The sequence below is a fragment of the Chiloscyllium plagiosum genome, chromosome 4 (assembly GCF_004010195.1).
Source record: "Chiloscyllium plagiosum isolate BGI_BamShark_2017 chromosome 4, ASM401019v2, whole genome shotgun sequence".
NCBI classification, from domain to species: Eukaryota; Metazoa; Chordata; class Chondrichthyes; order Orectolobiformes; family Hemiscylliidae; genus Chiloscyllium; species Chiloscyllium plagiosum.
In genome coordinates this window covers 30,071,314-30,090,751 of record NC_057713.1, presented here as the reverse complement: position 1 = coordinate 30,090,751, position 19,438 = coordinate 30,071,314, and the positions used below count along the sequence as shown (strand labels likewise).

Below are 19,438 nucleotides of genomic sequence, written 5' to 3'. Positions count from 1 at the left end.
AAGATTTGGAAAACCGGAACAAAACTATTTTTAAAACAAAACTAAAACCGTGCCAGGAACTTGGTTTATTGAATCAAAAATGCATTATTTTAAATTTATTTTATGGGATGTGGGTGTTGCTTACTAGACTAGTATTTATTCTCGATCTCGAATTGCCCTGGATAAGGTAATGGTGTTGATTCCTCTAACTAATGCAGTCAATGCATTGGAGGGATACCATAGGTGGTACAGAAAGGTGCTGACAGATGAGCCTTGTTATTGTAGTGCAACTTTAGAAGGTACGCACTGCTAGCAGTGTGTGTTTGTGGTGAAGGAAGTGGATTGGGTGCCACTAAAGTGAAGTGCTTTGTCCTGGATGGTATCCAGCTTTTGTGGTGTTAGAGCGAGATCTATCCAGGCAAGTGGAGTTTTCCATCATATTGTAGACTTGTGCCTTGCAGATATGAACAGGCATGAGGAAGATGGGAGGTAAGTTTACTTGCCACAGAATTCCTAGCCTCTGATCTGGCCTTGTAGCCACAGAACACACATAGCTGACCTACTTCAGTTACTAGTCTGTTAAACACCCAAGGTGTTGATATTACTGAACCCTGCACTATTAATGCTTTGTATATCAAGATGCAGTGGATAGATTCTGTCCTGTTGGACTTTGTTATTGCACAGCAGTTGCAAGGTGCAAATTCTGTTTGCCACTTATCATTTCCAAGCCTGGATGATGCATAGAACTTGCTCTACGTGAACAAACAGCTTTAGTATCTAGAGTGGTGATTGCTGATGAACATTATGCAATCATCAGCTAACCACTCCACTTCTAACAGGTTTTTATGACAGAAGATCTTGAAGCAACTGAAGTTAGTTGAACCTATCACACTATCCTGAGAGAGACCCCCTTAATGTCTTGTGGTTAAGATAAGTGGCTTCCAGCAACCACAGCCATCTTCCTATGTGCTAACTGTGACCACAACCAGCAGAGACTTTTTTACCTGTTTCCCATTGGATTTTGGGTTTGGTGCAGCTCCTATATGTCAATGCTGCATTGCTGTCAAGGGTAGTCACTCTTAAATACCCCTTTATTGCCGATAATTGGATGAAGGCTGTAATGAGTTCGGAAGCTGAGTGGCCATGGTGCAACCTAAACAGTGACCAGAAGCAGGTTTTTTTTTTGCAAGTGCATTATCACAATATCCATTTTATTACTTTGATAGAATGCTGATAGGGCAGTAATTGGCCAGATTGGATTTTCCCTGCTTTTAGTATATACATGGAAGTTTTTCATATTGTTGAATAAGTACTTTTGTACTCAAACTGCTTGGCTAGGGCTCTGGCTATTTCTGGAGCATGATCCTATCAATATTATTGCTGGAATGTTGTCAGATCCATATCCTTTGCAGTATCCAGCACCTTCATTCATTCGTTTTATATCCTGTGGGGTGAATTGGTTAAAGACTGGGATCTCTGATGCTGGGGGTCCTAGGAGGAAGCCAGGACAGATCATTTCTTTTGTACTTGTGGAATCTAATGTTCTAGGCTCCTCCTGTCATTTATTTGTTCACTCATGCCATTCACAACTGGATGTACCAGGACTGCAAAGCTTTGATCACGTTTGAACATCGCCCTGTTGCCTGCTGTTTGTTTGATATGAAAATAGTTCTTTGTAGCTGCATAAGAGTAGCACATTTATTTTTAAATTCGCTTGATGCTGCTCCTGGAATGCCCAGCTGCACTGTTCCTTGAACAAGGGTTGGTCTCTCAACTTTATGGAAATGGAAGAATAGGGAATATGCCTGTTATGGATTGTGGTCGAGAGTGTGGTGCTGGAAAAGCACAGCAGGTTAGGCAGCATCCGTGGATCAGGAGAATTGACGTTTCGGGCATAAGCTCTTCATCAGGAATATCCTCACTTTCTCCCTGTTGTAGATTGTGGTTGTATACGGTTCTGCTGCTGCTTTTAGCTGACCGAGGCTCATTTATGGCGAGTTTTGAGTTGCCCAAGTTTTGTTGTAGCCTGTTCCACTTAAGTACAACAACATGTGGAGGGCATCCTCAGTGTGAATATAGGACTTTGTCTCCACAAAAATTGTGTAGTAGTCATTCCTACCAATACTGTCACGAATGCATCCATGACCGGTAGATTGGTGAGGACAAGGTAAAGAAGATTTATACTTCTGGGTTCTGTCACCATCTGTTGCAGACCAAGCCTTTAGAACTTGGCTATCTGGGTGGATATCCCCTGCCAGAGCACATTCAGTCCCTTTGCCAACTCCAAGTGGTGTTCAGCATGGTGGTATGGTGATTCATCAGCCTGAGAGGAAGGAAGTAGGATAGTGGTTTTGTCACTAGACTAGTAATCCAAAACACAGACTAATGTTCTGCAGGATGACTGAGTTCCTACCCTAAAGGACCACCCTTACCTGGTCTGGCTGACATTTTGACTCTCAGCTGCCCTCTGAAACCGCTTGGAAAGCCAATCACTTATATCAAGATCATATGAATGAAATAATACACAACAATTGACTTTGATTCAGCATCAACAACTCTGTCCTTTAACTGTGCCAATGTTGAGACCTGTCCCATTGGCTAGACTAATAATGGCCTGAAATTATTCTAAAGGACATTATTGAACCAGATGTGTTTTTACAACAATCACATGATCACAATTACGCTAGCATAAATTCTAGATTTTATCACATTTAAATGTCACCATCTGCCATATGGAATTTGAGCCCATGTCTCTGGAGTTTTGAATTATTAGTTCAGTAACCTTACCATTATGTCTACAAACCCTTCAGGTAAAATTAGCCACGATGCAGAGGTGCCACTGTTGGACTGATGTGGACAAGTCAGAAGTCACATGACATGAGGTTATTGTCCAACAGGTTTATTTGAAATCAGAAGCTTTTGGCGCACTGCTCCTTTGTCGGGTGAAGTGGAAGGAAGCACACAGGCATAGAATTTATAAGTGGAGCAATTTTTGTGATTATCTCTCTGCCTTAATTAATCAGGTCATAGGTCATCCCTTCAGTTGCTATTCAGCTGTTGACACTTTACTCACAACATTTGACACATTCAGTTACCTGCAAAAACTTGTTATTCAGCCTGTTGCACTCCATTCTCACCATTTGTACTATCTTTTGGCACTCTCCCTAGAATTATCTTGCAATGATCTCTCCACTTCATTTGACAAAGGAGCAGTGCTCTGAAAGCTTGTGATTTCAACTTAACCTGTTGGACTTTAACCTGGTGTTGTGTGACTTCCGGCTAAATTTGGCAAACAATCTTTTTTAAAGTGTTTAATTTAAGACTGTCTATCTCTTTTGTTGTATTGAACAAAATAAAAGTGATGTACCCCGAAATGTTAAGGGCATTGGTGAGGCCCTATTATAAGATTCTATGGTTCTACTTAAAGAAGTTTTCCCAAGATATTTTGGCCAATTTTAATTTATTCCATCGGCAATGGCACAAATAGACTATCTGGTTGCACATTACATTGCAGTTTGTGGAACCTTGCATCAATTAGCTACTACATTTCGTGTATAATGATAACACTTCAAAAGTACTTTATATTGTGTCGGAATACTTTATATTGTGTCGGAAGGTTACTTTTTTTAGGAAGAACTGAGGGGGGGACAAAGAAAAGGAGATAAGATAGTTTTGTTAATCGAAGACCAGTCCAATATAGTTGAGTAATTATTTTGTTCCAAAGTATCAAAATCCAGCCTCTTTGGGTGAAATGAAAAATATCAAAGGAAAGAGATCATTGGTGGAAGAGGTACATAGGCTGATTACAGTGGCCTTTTTAAGTAACATTGGTCCTTTTTTTTTTCAAAGACCATTTCATGCTATTTGAACCCAGCTAATGAAATCGATAATAATGGAATTTTAAAATTGTTTGTTTTGTTTTAAAATATATCAAAAAATGAGATAAGAAACAATTGTGTATCTGTAGTGACTCTCTTCTGAACTGCTTCCAGTGCAATTACATGTGTTCGATAAGAGACAAACTATATACATCTCAGAGGTGCCCTGCAAGTTGAAGCTTTCTCCTGATTGGCACAACTTTTAAAAAGTTATAAGAACCATTAGAGAACAGTATTAAGAAAACTAATTTGACTAAAGAGCTGAAAATGTGTTGCTGGAAAAGTGCAGCAGGTCAGGCAGCATCCAAGGAACAGGAGAATCGACATTTCGGGCATAAGCCCTTCTTCAGGAATGTCTGAAGAAGGGCTTATGCCCGAAACGTCGATTCTCTTGTTCCTTGGATGCTGCCTGACCTGCTGCGCTTTTCCAGCAACACATTTTCAGCTCTGATCTCCAGCATCTGCAGTCCTCACTTTCTCCCCTAATTTGACTAAAGCCTGATTAAAGTTGTCTGGACGGATAGCCTGCATTCTAGATGTCTTAAAGGAATTGGCTGCACAGATGGTAGACGCATTGTAAATTTCAAAAGTACCTTCAGTGCTGGAAAGCCACAAATGTAATACTGAAATAGCTGAAAGCAATAGCCCAGTTAATTTAATATTTGTCTTTGGGAAAAATGGTAGAATCCCTTAAGAAGGCAGTTACAGGACATTTAGAAAATCAATGTTAGACGGGAGGATTTACATTTCCTTGTAGATGAATCAAAAAAAGTTGCATGGTGGTGCAGCAAGTAATTAGCTAAGTGGAATGTTGACTTTTTTTAAGGAGTATAAAAGCTCCACCTTGCAGGGCACTGGTGAGATGTATATAGTTTTGATCTCTTACGGAACACTTGTATTTGCATTGGAAGCACTTCAGAAAAGAGTTACTGCAGATATATAATTCCTTCTCTCATCTCATTTTTAAAAAATATATTTTTACCTCTGGCCTCTAGCTTATACCACATCTCCCTTTTCCCTCTGATATTGTCACTATGATTTCAGTTAAATAGGTCTAATCTCCTCCCTAAACTCCTCAACTTCACATTTTTCTCCTTGTAAGCTTTATCTCTTCAACAAGCTTCTGGTTACCCCTTTATTTTGGCTTTGTACCCTTTTCTGTGAAGAATATTTTGAATTCTTCTCATTGAATGTCTTGTAAACTAATTTATTTTGAAGAAGGAAGTGTTAAATAAGCTTAATTTTTATGGTGGGGTACATGTAAAATGTATTAAATTCAAAATCTTTCAAGAACATCCTACTTTGAAATATTTGGAATTATTGCCCAGTCAACTGATGCCAGATTTCCCTATTTTTTCCAGCAACTCTGCATTTGTATATGGTGCATGCTTACTTAGCATTCATCGATTTTAATCCTTTTATTTCAGGCCTGAACAATGCCATTTCAAAGGATGAGGAGAAGGTGAAAAATGTCTCAAAATCTAAAAAGGAAAACAAGGAGGAAAAAAACATTGATGAGAAAAACAAAAGTTCAAAACATGATTCACCACCTTTGCCCAAGAGTGAGAAAGAACCAAGTAACAGGTAACAATTGAATGAAACCTATTAACACAGTGAAGAACTTAATAGACCAAAAAAACCCCAAAGAACTACAGATGCTGGAAATCAAAAACAAAAACTGAAATTGCTGAGAAAACTCCAAACAGGTCTGGCAGCATCTGCAGACTGAAAGCAGTTAACATTTCGGTTCCAGTGATCCACCTACCTTGAAACAAAAAGAACTGCATTTGCTGTAAATCAGAAATAAACACAAGTTGCTGGAAAAGCTGAGCAGGTCTGGCAGCATCTGTGAAGAGAAGTCAGAGTTAATGTTTCAGGTTTGGTGACCCATTCTGAGGAAGTGTCACTGGACCTGAAATGTTACTCCTGATTTTCTCTTCACAGATGCTGCCAGACCTGCTCAGCTTTTCCAGCAACTTTTTTTTGTACTTTTTTTTTTCTTCTTGAGCTTGGCAGTCTAATTGTTCAATGGCTGAAGCTTCTTGTTTGGTTGCGGATGATGAAAACATGATTTGTCTTTTCTCCTTTCTCATTCCTTTTTCATTTATAGGAAACGCAAGAATAATCTGGTAGGAGAAAACCTGGAAAAAAAGCACAAGGAAGACGACTCTGAGATGCATATTACCAGAGAAGTAAAGATTGAACAAAAGGTAAATTGCTATTGAAATTATGCTTGTAGACGTTTATTTTCCCAGCTTCCCAATGTTGTCCTCTTGTTTCCTTACAGTCTGCTGTTTGTAGTTGTGCAGTTCTATGAAGCTGTCTGCCTGCTCGCTTTACATAACCTATTTTGAAATTCCTCTTGTGGGATCCAAACTGCCTTTTTCTTTGATTTTCTGTTCCAACCAAACTTCTTCCCAGCTGCCTGAAATCAGCCAATTCTATATACAATGCAGATCAACGCTGAGATCTTATAACTATATATAGTGTTTGGTCTCTTTCTCGGTAAGGAGTAATTAGGAGAGCATTGGAAATATTGTTTGAGTCAGATTCAGGATAAAAGAGAATTTTTTTTTAAGTGGTTCATGTGCAATGTTTGTAGCAGGTTTTTCTACAGCTAGTGGAGGAAATGTAAAACTTGAGATTTATTAGTTAATCTGGTTATCAAGATCAAAGAATAGCAATGCATTTCTCAAATACTTTACAGAGATCAAAATTCTAGTTCTCACCCACATACCTGGAGGATTTCATGTCTTGGGTGATGGAAGTGAATGAACCATTTTACAGTTTGTGGATGACCTAAAATAGGTGGGAAGGCAAATTGGGAAGACAGCAGTCTAGAGGACTATTGACTGAGTGGGCAAAGCTTGGGAGATGTAATATAATATGAGGAAAATATAAAAGCACTTTAACTGGGAGAATAGAGGCGAAAGACTTCAGATGGATTAGTGTACAAGTTCAGTAAGTATTAGGGAAGGCAATTTGACTGCCCTTCATTTCAAAGGAAATAGAGCATAAAAATGAGTTCTCGCTTAAACTAGACAAGGCACTAGTCCAGCCATAGGTAGAATACTGTGAACAATTTGTTTCTCCTTTAAGGAAAGATATATTAGCATTAGAGGCAGTCCAGAGAAGTTGATTTTAGGATTAGAAGGATTTTCTTACGAGGACAGGTTGAGTTCATTGGGCATATACTTAATGGAGTTCAAATAAATTGGATTCTTTTGGGGCTTTACAATTTAGATATGGAGAGGTTGCTTCCCACATTCTGAACAGTCCAGGACCAGGTGGCAGAATCTGTGTAAAGTGTTGCCCCATTTAAGACAAAAATGCAGAGAAATTTTTACGCATCGGTTATTGATTTGTGAAATCCTTTACTCCAAACTGCTTACAAGACCAGGTCATCTCATACATTCAAGATTAAGATACACTGACTTTTAATGAGTAAGGGAATCGAGAGTTATGAGATCAGCAGTGATCTCAATGAATGGCGGAGCAGACTCCATTTGCTGAGTGACGTTTGCTGTGATATCTTATGGGCTTATGGCTCCGCTTGAGGATTTCTCTTTGGTTACTTTCAGGTTTTTAATTTTTCTTCCATTCTCATTTATTAGGTGATGGAGTCATGTAGTAATACATTCTATTTTGTGTTAACATATTTGATACTTCAATTGCACAGCAGTAAAATTAAAAGAATTTAAAAATATCCTCAGTAAATATCACCATTATATTAAATCTAAAGCCATGATGCAAGGCAAACATGAATTTTAAGATAACTAGCAAGATTATACACAAAAAGCCACTAACATAAACACAATTTCCACTTACCAAAGGGCTCAAAGCTGAACAGTTCAGTTTTGTCCCTAATACAACAATTGCACTTCAAGTAACATTAATTACTTGAGACACTTTAGAACTGCAAAAAAGTGAAAGCACAGAAAAAAAACTATCCAACTATAGCAGCCCACTATAATTCTATTTGCTAGCACACAGTCTGTGATCTTGCAAATTCAGGTGCAAATCCAGATTACTTTTCATGAGTTGTGCCCTTTTGCTTCAATCACCAAACTGGATAGTGAATTTCAGACTACTACCATCCTCTGAGTGAAAAAGCGTTTCCCCATGTCCTCTTTAATCTTCCTATCAATTATCTTAAATCTGTGATCCTGGGTAAATGCCTCTGTTGAAAAAACAGGTCAATCCCATGCACGCTATTCCATCCCCTAATTAATTTATATACAACAATTAAGTCATCCCTCTTTCTAAGGAAAACAATTACTTAATCTTTGCTCAGCTGCAATTTTCAAGCATTCTTGCAAAACTTTTTCATGGTCTCCCCCTGGAGTAAGTACATCAGTCTTATAATATGGTAACCAGATCAGACAGCCTAAGCAGTGTCTTGGATAGTTCCACCATTACAATACTGCTTCTGTATTACACTTTGCCCAATGAAATAAATCATCCCGTATGCCGCCTTTACCACCATGTTGACCTGTGGATGATCGCTCCCAAGGTCTCAGAACTTCTACCCCTCTCAATATCCTCCCAGTTTTTGTGTATAACATTTTTGGCTGCTTGAAATTCAACTTCTCTCGATCGAATTCCATTTACCACAATCCCCCCACCCCCCCGCCACTGAACCAAACCATTAATTGTGCCTGCCATGTTCAAGTCTAAACATCAATGTATAACACAGTCCCCGCCTCAGGCAACTGACTGTGTGGAGTTTGCACATTCTCCCCGTGTCTGCGTGGGTTTCTTCCGGGTGCTCCGGTTTCCTCCCACAGTCCAAAGATGTGCGGGTCAGGTGAATTGGCCATGCTAAATTGCCCGTAGTGTTAGGTGAAGGGGTAAATGTAGGGGGTATGGGTGGGTTGCTCTTCGGCGGGTCGGTGTGGACTTGTTGGGCCGAAGGGCCTGTTTCCACACTGTATGTAATCTAATCTAATCTAAAAGGTCCATTAATGTTTCATCTTGTGCATCACCACTGCAAACCAATTTCCATTTTTAAAAAAAACTTGCATCAGTAATTACCCTTTGTTTACTATCATTAAGCCAATTTCGGATCCAATGTCCTTTGTGCTTTTGTCTGACCAGACTGCCTTGTGGAATCTCCTAAATTCCATGTAGGAAAGCTCCATTGTTCTAACTCACCAATCCTCTTCATAGCTAACATAATTACATTTTTTGAAGAAGCAAGAAATGCTCTTCCCTTAATCAAAGAAAGCTGACTACTCCTTGAAAGATATGGATTAATAATAAGAAACAGTAAGTCTTATCTCTCAATTAATTTTAGTAATTTGCCTGTCATCAAAGTTAGACTGAGCAGCCTGTCATTGTTTGGCTTATTCCTTGAACCACTTTTGAATAATGGTACAATGTTCACAAACTTTCAGTTTTCTGGTACCTCCCCTATATTTATTGAGGATTAGAAAATGATCCACAGCATCTGCTATTTTCTCCCTTCCTTTTAATTATCAACTGTGTAGTTCCTCTGGTCCTTGCGATTCATCCACCTTCAAGTTGATCATTCCTGGCGGCCACTGGTGGCTTATTGTTAAATAGGCTGGTGATCCAGAATCTAAAGCTAATGTGATAAGGGACATGGTCAAGGAAAATGGTGAAATTTGATACAATTTTAAATGCTGGCACGAAAAGTTAGCCTAATGATTGAATAGTGAATGCTTCTTGTTTTCTTAATTTCCTTTTTTACTTCACCTCATACTTTCTGCACTGTTGAAGCTTCCGAAAATATTCTTTTTTTTTTTGAAGATTGTTATAAGCTCTTTTCTTTCTGTTTTTGTTTTGTCCTATTTAATGGCTGGATAACCAGGGGTCTAGATTTGGAAATCCCAGCCTCTTTCTTGGATCACATTTACACAGAATCACCTGTTTTGTATGCCTTCCACTGATTTACCACTGGAGCTCCTTTCAAGTAGTTATATCAAGTACACCTTTGCCAGATTGTCTTTATTTTTGGAGTTTTCTATCTTCCAATTTAGAATGTTTACTCTTGTTGTATCTTTGTCTTTTTCCATAATAATGATAAATTGGTCTGTATTATGATAACTATCTCTAAAATGGTGACCGACTACTTAATCTGCCTGCTTTATTTCATTTCCTAAACCTATATCTAGAATTGTGTTGTAATTTACTAAGTGATTATATGGTAGCTAAAAATTATTTTGAATATTGTTTAAGAATTTTGTGAAGAATATTTCACACTGTTTTGTACCAGTTGATATTTGGGTAGTTGAAACCCCAACTATTGTTTTTGTGCTCAGAAATTTGCCACATAGTTGTTTCTCAAACTCACTCCCACTATTTGGTTGTCAATGGGACATGGGTCTTTTTCATTCTGAGTTCAGTCCATCTTGCCTTATTTGATGATGTCCATCCACACCTTTTTAATCCCCTTTCTTTGCGATGTGAAAACCCAGAAACAACTCTCATCACAAAGTTTCAGTCTTATGGTATAATCAAATTGACAGTGTTCATTACAATTACAATTTTTATACAATACACCATTCCTTCAGTTACAGGTTCATTTGCTGCTCCTCTCCCTCCCCCCCCCCCACTTTACCCCCACTCTTTTCCCCCACCTAATGCCATCTTGTCCTTTGCAACCCCTCTGTCTCCACTGCTGCTTCATATTTTAGGTTTTGAAGATCAATTTTCTTGGAGTTTTATGATTTCTCAATCTCTGTATAATATTAACAATATAGCTTACTATTTGTTACAGGAGAGCTATGATGCTACAGGAAAGAAAGTGAAAGAAAACCTATTGAAGAGGTAAGTAAATCGTTGTGTAATATTTTAGAGTTAATAAGTTTGATTTTAAAATCAAATTGGTGTCATAAAATAGGCTGTTTACCCCATTTTGTTCTTGTCAGCTCTGAGCTATCTACTCAAATGCAATAAAATAAAACAAAACTGTAGATGCTTGACACCTGAACCAAAAACAGAAATTGTTGGAGAACCTCTGCATGTCTAGAAGCATCTGCAGGAAGAAAACAGTGTTAACGTTTTGAATTCAGTGACTCTTATTCAGAACTGATAATAGCTAAGAAAAAATGTTATTTATGCTGAAGACAATGGTGGAGTGGAGGGGCAGGAAGGGAGAAGAGGTGAGCAGATTACTTTGGTGTTTGAGTATCTTTTACTGAGTTGATGGTCTTCCAGTCACAATCTATGCTTGTCTTGATGTGCGTCCCAGGGAGCAGACCTAGAGCATAGTCATGCTTCACTCAGCTGCTAGGGCTGTAAGAACCATTGCATCTCTCTTCAGACTTTGTTTGCAAAGGCATGTTCCAGAAGGAGATGTGACAGTCTTGCTCCCTGCTCGCGACAGAGTCCAGGCACACCTGAAAGATTTCCCTTCGTGATACCAGCCAAGAGATGTCTTGGTGCTTTTTTGAAAAATCTGGCTTTGACAGTCTGCTCAAGCAACACCCGACAAGATCAATCCTCTTTTTCTCGAAGCTATGTGATGACAACTGCCTGATTAGACTTGTTGTAAAAGGTGTTTTCTTTCTCATTTTTCTATGAGGGACGAGTGATACAATCTAATTACTTGGAGCATTCTGCGGCAACAAGGATAAATCTATCCTTAACAACGAGGGCAGGTAGAACCTCAGTAATTAGTGGCACTTGGTGTAGCATAATGAGGGTCTATGCACTCTACATCCAGCACTTTACACATGGTGTCCCTTAAGACAGTCCATCTTCAACATCCAAATGAAGTGGAAGATGGCTCAGGTGACTACAGCTGCCCAAGTTCAAGAAATAGGCCAGACCTGCACCACAAACAAAGAGGATTTCCTAACTGATATCCAAATTCTTACCACAATGCAGAGGGAGCAGTTCTCCCATCTGTCCAGTTTCTGCCTTCTCTTGCTGATATGCTCCTCCCAAGTTATGTGCACACCTCAGTCCCTCTGAATGTTCAGATAATCTGTCCTAATGGTGAAGACTATAAAAAAATTGGTCGGTTTAGTTACCAAAGAACATAAGCTACCCCTTGCCTCAATTTATCATTGCACCCGAGGCCAGTTCGAACTGGTTGAAAATACTCAAGTCTGTGGACTGACGGTGGACCTAAGCAAAAACACAGCAATGTCATCCATGAACAGGAAGCTTTGAGCTACAGGCCTTTGCTGCCTTGAGCAATGACTCCTCTCAAACTATCATCCTTCCTGATGGACTATAGCTCTATACAACACAAACACAACACAGGAGAGAGTGGGCGGCACTCAAGATCCGATCAGGAGTTACACACCGGCACACACCTGCAGTCCTGCATGTAAGCCATTGTATTCCAGAGGATTGTGAGGCTCTGAGATTGTCTGCCCAGCATAACTCTGTGGAGTTGAGGATAGTATAGAAAATTAGCAAAGAATACAATGAGATATCGATCAGTGACATGTATGAGCAAAAGAATGGCAGATGGAGTTTAATCCAAGTGTGAGGTTCTGCAGTTTGGGAGATCAAGCGTAAAGAAAAACTATAGCTAATGGCAGCAGCCGAAATAGCAATGATGTACAGAGAGATCTTAAGGTTTAAGTCTGTAACTCCCTGAAAATGGCCACACATGTAGGTCGGAGAACTCAATGCAAGAGTCAGGATGACGTACTGCAGTATTATAAGAATTTGTTTGGCCCCCAATTAGAGTATTGTACTCCATTCTGGTTGCCATTTTCCAGAAAGAATGTGGAGGCATTGGATAGGGTGCAGAAGAGGTTTACCAAAATGCTGTCTGGATTAGACTGTATGAGCTGTAAGGAGAGACGAGAAAAACATTGATTGTTTACTCTGGAGCACTGGAGGCTGATCGGAGACTTGTTAGACATCTTTAAAGTTGAGATGTTTAGATAGGATTGACAGCCAGAATCTCTTTCTCAGAGTTGAAATGTTTAATACTGGGGGACATACATTTAAGATGAGAGGGGGAAAGTTCAAAGGAGATGTGAGGGGCAAGATATTTTTTTAGATAGAATCGTGAGAATCTGGAATATGCTGTCAGGGGTAGTGGTGGAGGCAGATATGATGGGGACATTTAAAGGATTTTTAGATAAGCACATGAATGTGCAAGGAATGGAGGGATACTAGCCATGGGCAGGCAGAAGGGATTAGTTTAATGGGGTACCATGTTTGTCACAATAACATAGACCAAAGGGCCTGTTGCAATGCTGTGCTGTACTGTTTTGTCAGCTGCATCTAAATTGAGCAATCCTTCAACCTAATGTGCCAAATCATTTTTTAACTAGCTCTGTTTTCATGCCCATGTTGTTGTCTTTTTTTTTTCAAAAAAAACTCAACCCCACTCCTCTCTCCTTCAAAGTGAATTTAAAATTCAACTATGTTTACTATCATCTATGAGCACCTATTTAATAATTCTATTTGTTGCACAATATCAAGTCTAGTATAGAATACTTCCTCCTTAATTCCAGAAGTTATTGTTCTAAAACAACTTAGAAATCACTTTTGGATCCTTCATCTAGGCCACCTCCATATGAAGATTAAAATCCACTCTGTCTACACCTTGCCTTTCTGACAAGGTCCTGTTATTTCTTCCTTTATCATAAACCCAACTGTCAGTTACAGATCTGGGTTTTCAAAGATCTTTACCACTCAAATGACTTCTACCCTTAACATTTCTTATCTCTTTCCAAACTGTTTCTAACTCTGGTCTCCTGAACTTGGGTCTTCCCCTTCTATTGTCTGCATATCGTCATTTAACCGATGGTGCCATCCCTCCACCATTTTCCAAGCCTCTGTTCTTAAGTTCCATCCTCTCAAGGTTTCAGTTCCCCATGTTTCGGTAGTGGCTGTTTACATTATACTTAGTTCTATTTATGCTTTTAATTAATCTGTTTCATTATGAATGCTACATGCTTCACATATGGATTCTTTAGGTTTATCTTTCTATTCTTTTTGTGACTTCTGACTTTATCTGTTGATGTACTCTTGGAATTGTTACAGAGTCCAAACCTAATTATAATATGTTTATCATTTTCTGAATGAGTACTTTTCTCTTTTGCTGAAAATGTGTTGCTGGAAAAGCGTAGCAGGTCAGGCAGCATCCAAGGAGCAGGAGAATCGACGTTACGGGCATGAGCCCTTTCGGGCATCAGCCCTCCTGAAGAAGGGCTCATGCCTGAAACGTCGATTCTCCTCCTTGGATGCTGCCTGACCTGCGCTTTTCCAGCAACACATTTTCAGCTCTGATCTCCAGCATCTGCAGTCCTCACTTACTTTTCTCTTTTGCCTTGTGCTTACTCTTTGATAAACTACACCTTCTGAAATTTGATTCCTTGCTCCAACCCCACTTCTTAGTAAAGCAACTCATAAAGAATTGGTTCCTGCTTTGTTCACTTGGAGCTTGTCCCATTTTTCCCTGTACCAAGTTGTACTTGCTTGTTATCCTTTCTCCACCAAAGACTAATGAACAACCTCATGGACTCACACAAAGGATTGTGGTTATACTCTACAAGACCCCAAGTCACCAGTGGTTGGTACTTGGGCATCACATATTATACCAGGTAGTAATCTTTAGATATTTGGGGAAGATTTCACATCATGTGGTTTCTAGTAAAATGTCAGTTGGCCTGTGCATTTAATTATTTGAGATTTTTTGAAACACTTTGATGGGCAAATAAGAGTCAACCTGTTTGTTTTCAGTGTATTGAAAGTAAAATTAATTTAGTCAAAGAAATCGACAGCACAAAGAAATATCCTTTGGCCCCTTGAATCTGCAGCCATCAAAAGAAACCAAGTAACTTTTTTTTTTCAGCATTTGGACCATAGCTTTGTATTCCTTATGCGAATGCACTTAGGATCCCACCTTGAAGAATTATTTCTATGCTTACCACCCTTCCAGGCAGTGACAGCAAATTCCCAGTTCCTCATCTCTTGAAGACCTCCCTTAGTGCTTTAAGGACAAGCCAAATGAGTGGCCAAAAACATGGCAGATGTGTTATGTGAACAAATGTGAGATTATCTTCTTTGGTAGCAAAAAAATGAAGGCAAGTTATTATCTGAATAGCTGTAAAATTGAGAGGAAAATGTGCCACGATATCTCTGTGTCCTCACACACCAGTTGTTGAACATAAGCGTGCAGATGATACAAGCCATGAAAAAGGCATTTGGTAGTAGCAGGGACTATACAGGGTCTTGGTGAGGCTATAGTTGAAATATTGCATTTTGGTCTTTTTTAATCAGTGGAAGAATGTTCTGCCATAGAGACTGAACAAATGTTTATTAGACTAAGTCCTGGAATGGTGGCACTGACTGAGGATTGGTAATCGGTTAGAGACTATGTTTGCAGGAGTTCAGAAGGATGAGAGGGGATCTGTTATAAATCTATAAAGATCTGAGTTAGACAGCTGAAATGAAGGAAGGATGTTCCTGATGGTCCTATAATCAGAGGTCACATAAAAACATGGGAGCAGGAGGAGGCCAGTCAGCCCTACAAGCCTGCTCCGCCATGAATCGCGATCATGGCTGATTGTTCAACTCATAGATTAGATTAGATTAGATTACTTAGTGTGGAAACAGGCCCTTCGGCCCAACAAGTCCACACCGACCCGCCAAAGCGTAACCCACCCAGATCCATTCTCCTACATTTACCCCTTCGCCTAACACTACGGGCAATTTAGCATGGCCAATTCACCTAACTTGCACATTTTTGGATTGTGGGAGGAAACCGGAGCACCTGGAGGAAACCCACGCAGGCACGGGGAGAATGTGCAAACTCCACAGTCGCCTGAGGCGGGAATTGGACCTGGGTCTCTGGCGCTGTGAGGCAGCAGTGCTAACCACTGTGCCACCGTGCCGCCCAGTAGCCCAATCTTGCTTTCTTCCTATAACCTTTTGATCCCATTTGTCCCAAGTGCTATATCTAGCCATCTGCTAAATACATTTGATGTTTTGGTATCAACTACTTCCTGTGGTAATGAATTCCACAGGCTCACCATTCTGGTTGAAGAAATGTCTCCTCATCTCCGTCCTAAATAGTCCACCCTGAATCCTCAGACTGTGACCCCTGGTTCTGGATGTACCCAACATCTTCTCTGCATCTACTCTGCCTTAGTCCTGTTAGAATTTGTCTCTGAGATTTTCCACCCTCCAACTTGCCTGAACTCCAATGAAAACAATCCTAACCTAGTCAATCTCTACTCATACGTCAGTCTTGCCATCCCCAGAATTCCCAATGAAGGGCTTATGCCCAAAACGTCAATTCTCCTGCTCCTCGGATGCTGCCTGACCTGCTGTGCTTTTCCAGTGCCATACTTTTCGACTCTGATCTCCAACATCTGCAGTCCTCACGTTCTCTCATCCCTGGAATCAGCCTGGTAAATCTTCGCTGCGTTACCTTGTGAGCAAGAGAATCCTTCCTCCAGAAAAGGAGATCAAAATTGTGCACAATATTTTAGGTGTGACCTCACCAAGGCCCTGTATAAATTGCAACAACACATCCCCTCTCCTGTACTCAACCTCACGCAGTGAAGGCCAACATACCATTTGCCTTCTTTTACTGCCTGCTGCACCTGCGTGCCTACCTTCAGCAACTGGTGCACTAGGATATCGGGTCCTGCTGCACACTCCCCTCTCTCAATTTACAGCCATTCAGGTAGTAATTTGCCGCCTTGATATTGCTTGCAAAATGAATAACCTCCCATTTATCCAAATTACACTGCAATTGTCATTGATTTGCCCATCTACCATACTGAAGGACCTCTGCATCCTTGTCGCAGTTCACTGTCCCAACTAACTTGGTATCATCTTCAAACTTTAAGATGTTACATTTTATTCCCTCATCCAACTTACTAATATACTCTGAAGAGCAGGGGTCCTAGCACTGATCCCTGTGACATCGCACTAGTTACTGCCTGCCAACTTGAAAATTCCTACTTTGTTTCCTCTCTGCCAACCAATTTTCTATTCGTTTCAATACACTTCTTTCAGACCACTCCCACCCCCCCAAAACAAAATCCAATGCACTTCAGTTTTTGCACAGTAATCTCTTTTGCGCAACTCTGTCACAGCCTAATGACTGTAATGAGGAAAAGATTCTTCACCTAGAGAGTGGTGATACAGCAGAATTCACTAGCAGAGAATGCAATCAAGGCCAAAATATTGTATGATTTCGAGAAGGAGTTGAATATAGTACTTGAGGCTAAATTGATCAAAGGATATGAAAGAAAGCTGTAATCGGCAAAAGAGTCAGATGATCCGACATGCTGATACGTATATTAGAGCATAGAACGTGAAAATGTACAGCATGATGTTGTGCCGATATGTATGTGTCAGGGAAAGTTAAAGGGCTGAGTTACCTAGGCTGAACAGGAAAAAAATTTCTTTGCTTGATGGGTTCATACCATAGTTCATATAATTTAAAAGGGAGAAAGTTCATTGAATCATACAATGCAAAAGAGACACTTTAAAGTTTAGTTTATTACTGCAATAATTGGCAATTGATTTGTCCTGAAATTTTTGTTTTGGTCAGAGCACTGGTTTGGGAGCACATCTTGAGTAATATTGTTAGAATGTTGACAATAGATGATAATAGACAGTAGGTGCAGGAGTAGGCCATTCAGCCCATCGAGCCTGCACCACCATTCATTATGATCATGGCTGATCATCCACAATCCGTATCCTGTTCCTGCCTTATCCCCAAAACCCTTGATTTCACTATCTTTAAGAGCTCTATCAACTTTTTCTTGAAAGTATCTAGAGACTTGGCCTCCACTGCATTCCATATACCCACCAATCTCTGCGTGAAGAAATTTCTCCTCAACTTTGTTCTAAATTGCCTACCCCTTATTTTTAAACTTGTCCTCTGGCTCTGGGCTCACCCATCTGCAGAAACATGCTTCCTGCCTCCAGAGTATCCCATCCTGTAATAATCTTTGACGTCTCAATCAGATCTCCTCTTCTAAACTCAAGTGGATACAAGCCCAGTTGCTCCAATCTTTGACATACGATAATGCCATTCTGGGAATTGACCTTGTGAACCTATGTTGCACTCCCTCAATAGCCAGAATGTCCGTCCTTAAATTTGGAGACCAAAACTGCACACACTACTCCAGTTGTGGTCTCACTAGGGCCCTGTACAGCTGCTGAAGGACCTCTTTGCTCCTATACTCAATTCCTCTAGAATCAATCCTTCAATTAGTCTTTATCAGGTAGTGTGAATTGAAATGACGGAAGTGTGTCATTTATTATACTGGATATCTTGGAAAGTGGATGAGATTGTCATGAAAATGCTTGCCTTTTACACTAATATGCTGAGCTCCTACGTCATTAAGAATTGTGATATTTGTGGAGCTGCCACCTTTTAAGTGTTCAATTGTCTATCACCATTCATGACAGGATGTAATAGAACTGCATTTTGGAAATTAGCAAAGTGAAAGGCCATGTAAAACAGTCAGTTGGTACTTGATGAGTTTTATGGACCACAATTTTTTTTCTTTTTTACAGATCGACATGTCAGGAATCCTTTGAAGACATGCTGATGGGCATGGATGAACAGCTCAAAGAATTCTGTGCCAGGAAGCAGAAAAATAAGGATAGGAAACACAAAGAAAGGGTAATTATGCACTGTTTTAGACACCATTTGTAGCTATTTTCAGTTGGGGAGAAAAATGTCATGGCTCTCCCTTACCTACAAAGGAATAGCAACAGAAATCAAGCTAATGTATTAGTGACTCTTGTAATATAGAGTGAGATTTAGATGCATGTTAATATGATTTACTTTGAGTTTGGATTTGAGCTGAGGTCATGTAGGTTTTTGTCTGTCTGTGGGGTTTAATGATTCACTTGTAAGTATCTCTGTAGCCATGGCAATTTTCTTCTTAAAAAACAAAGACTTTCCAGAGAGTGCCGGGTTTTATTTTCATTCGGAGACTTGTAAGTGAACAGTTGTGTATTCACTTTTCAGTTTAAATTATAGAGATTTGATGTATTTTGTTTGGGGAGTCACCCATAATTTGGAAAGAAAAGTGTTTAGATTTAGCGGCTGGTCTTTGCACAACCCTTGGCTAATTCTGTGGGTAAATCTATTTCTTCCGAGGAACAGAAATAGTTTAGAAATAAGTTTAGATGATAGAGATTTGATGTATTCTGATTGGGGAAATACCCATGGTTTGGAAAGAAAAGTGTTTCGATTTAGCGGCTGGTCTTTGCACAATCCTTAGTGTGTGTGTAAATCAGTTTCTTCTGAGGAACAGGCATAGTTTAGAAATGTTAGGGAATAGTTTACCTCTATGTAATTTGAAATTTCCAGGCCAGAATAGTTTTGTTAATATCCTGAAGGAATCTTTTGAAATGGAGAAGGTCTAACCCTTAAGAAGGCTCCAAGGAGCGGCTGGGATTAAAATAGATAGTTGTTTTCGATTCACGTGTATGCGATGGGCCAAACGGTCTTTTTCTGTACAGTGGATCTCTGACTCTATGGTTGTCAGATTCTCAAACTGAAGAATTGAAATTATAATTAAATTAAGTCATATAGTATGAAAGAGAAGGGATTTCTCTCTGTATGGTAAAGAATTGTTTAAATGGATTATAATTTATTGTGTTTT

At 39.6% G+C, this 19,438-nt stretch overlaps 1 protein-coding gene across 2 annotated transcripts in view; it reads left to right on the top strand.

Moving 5' to 3' along the window:
* The first annotated feature begins 1,524 nt into the window (after positions 1–1,524).
* LOC122548918 (DNA topoisomerase 1-like) overlaps positions 1,525–19,438 on the top strand; it is a 115,974-nt gene continuing 98,060 nt past the window's right edge. For both annotated transcript variants that reach the window (XM_043687893.1, XM_043687894.1), the window contains exons 1-6: positions 1,525–1,536; positions 1,806–1,811; positions 5,285–5,441; positions 5,968–6,067; positions 10,600–10,649; positions 18,339–18,447. In XM_043687893.1, the coding sequence (XP_043543828.1) occupies positions 6,032–6,067; positions 10,600–10,649; positions 18,339–18,447 (195 nt within the window). In that variant the 5' untranslated portion in view covers positions 1,525–1,536; positions 1,806–1,811; positions 5,285–5,441; positions 5,968–6,031. The remainder of the gene's footprint in view (positions 1,537–1,805; positions 1,812–5,284; positions 5,442–5,967; positions 6,068–10,599; positions 10,650–18,338; positions 18,448–19,438) is intronic.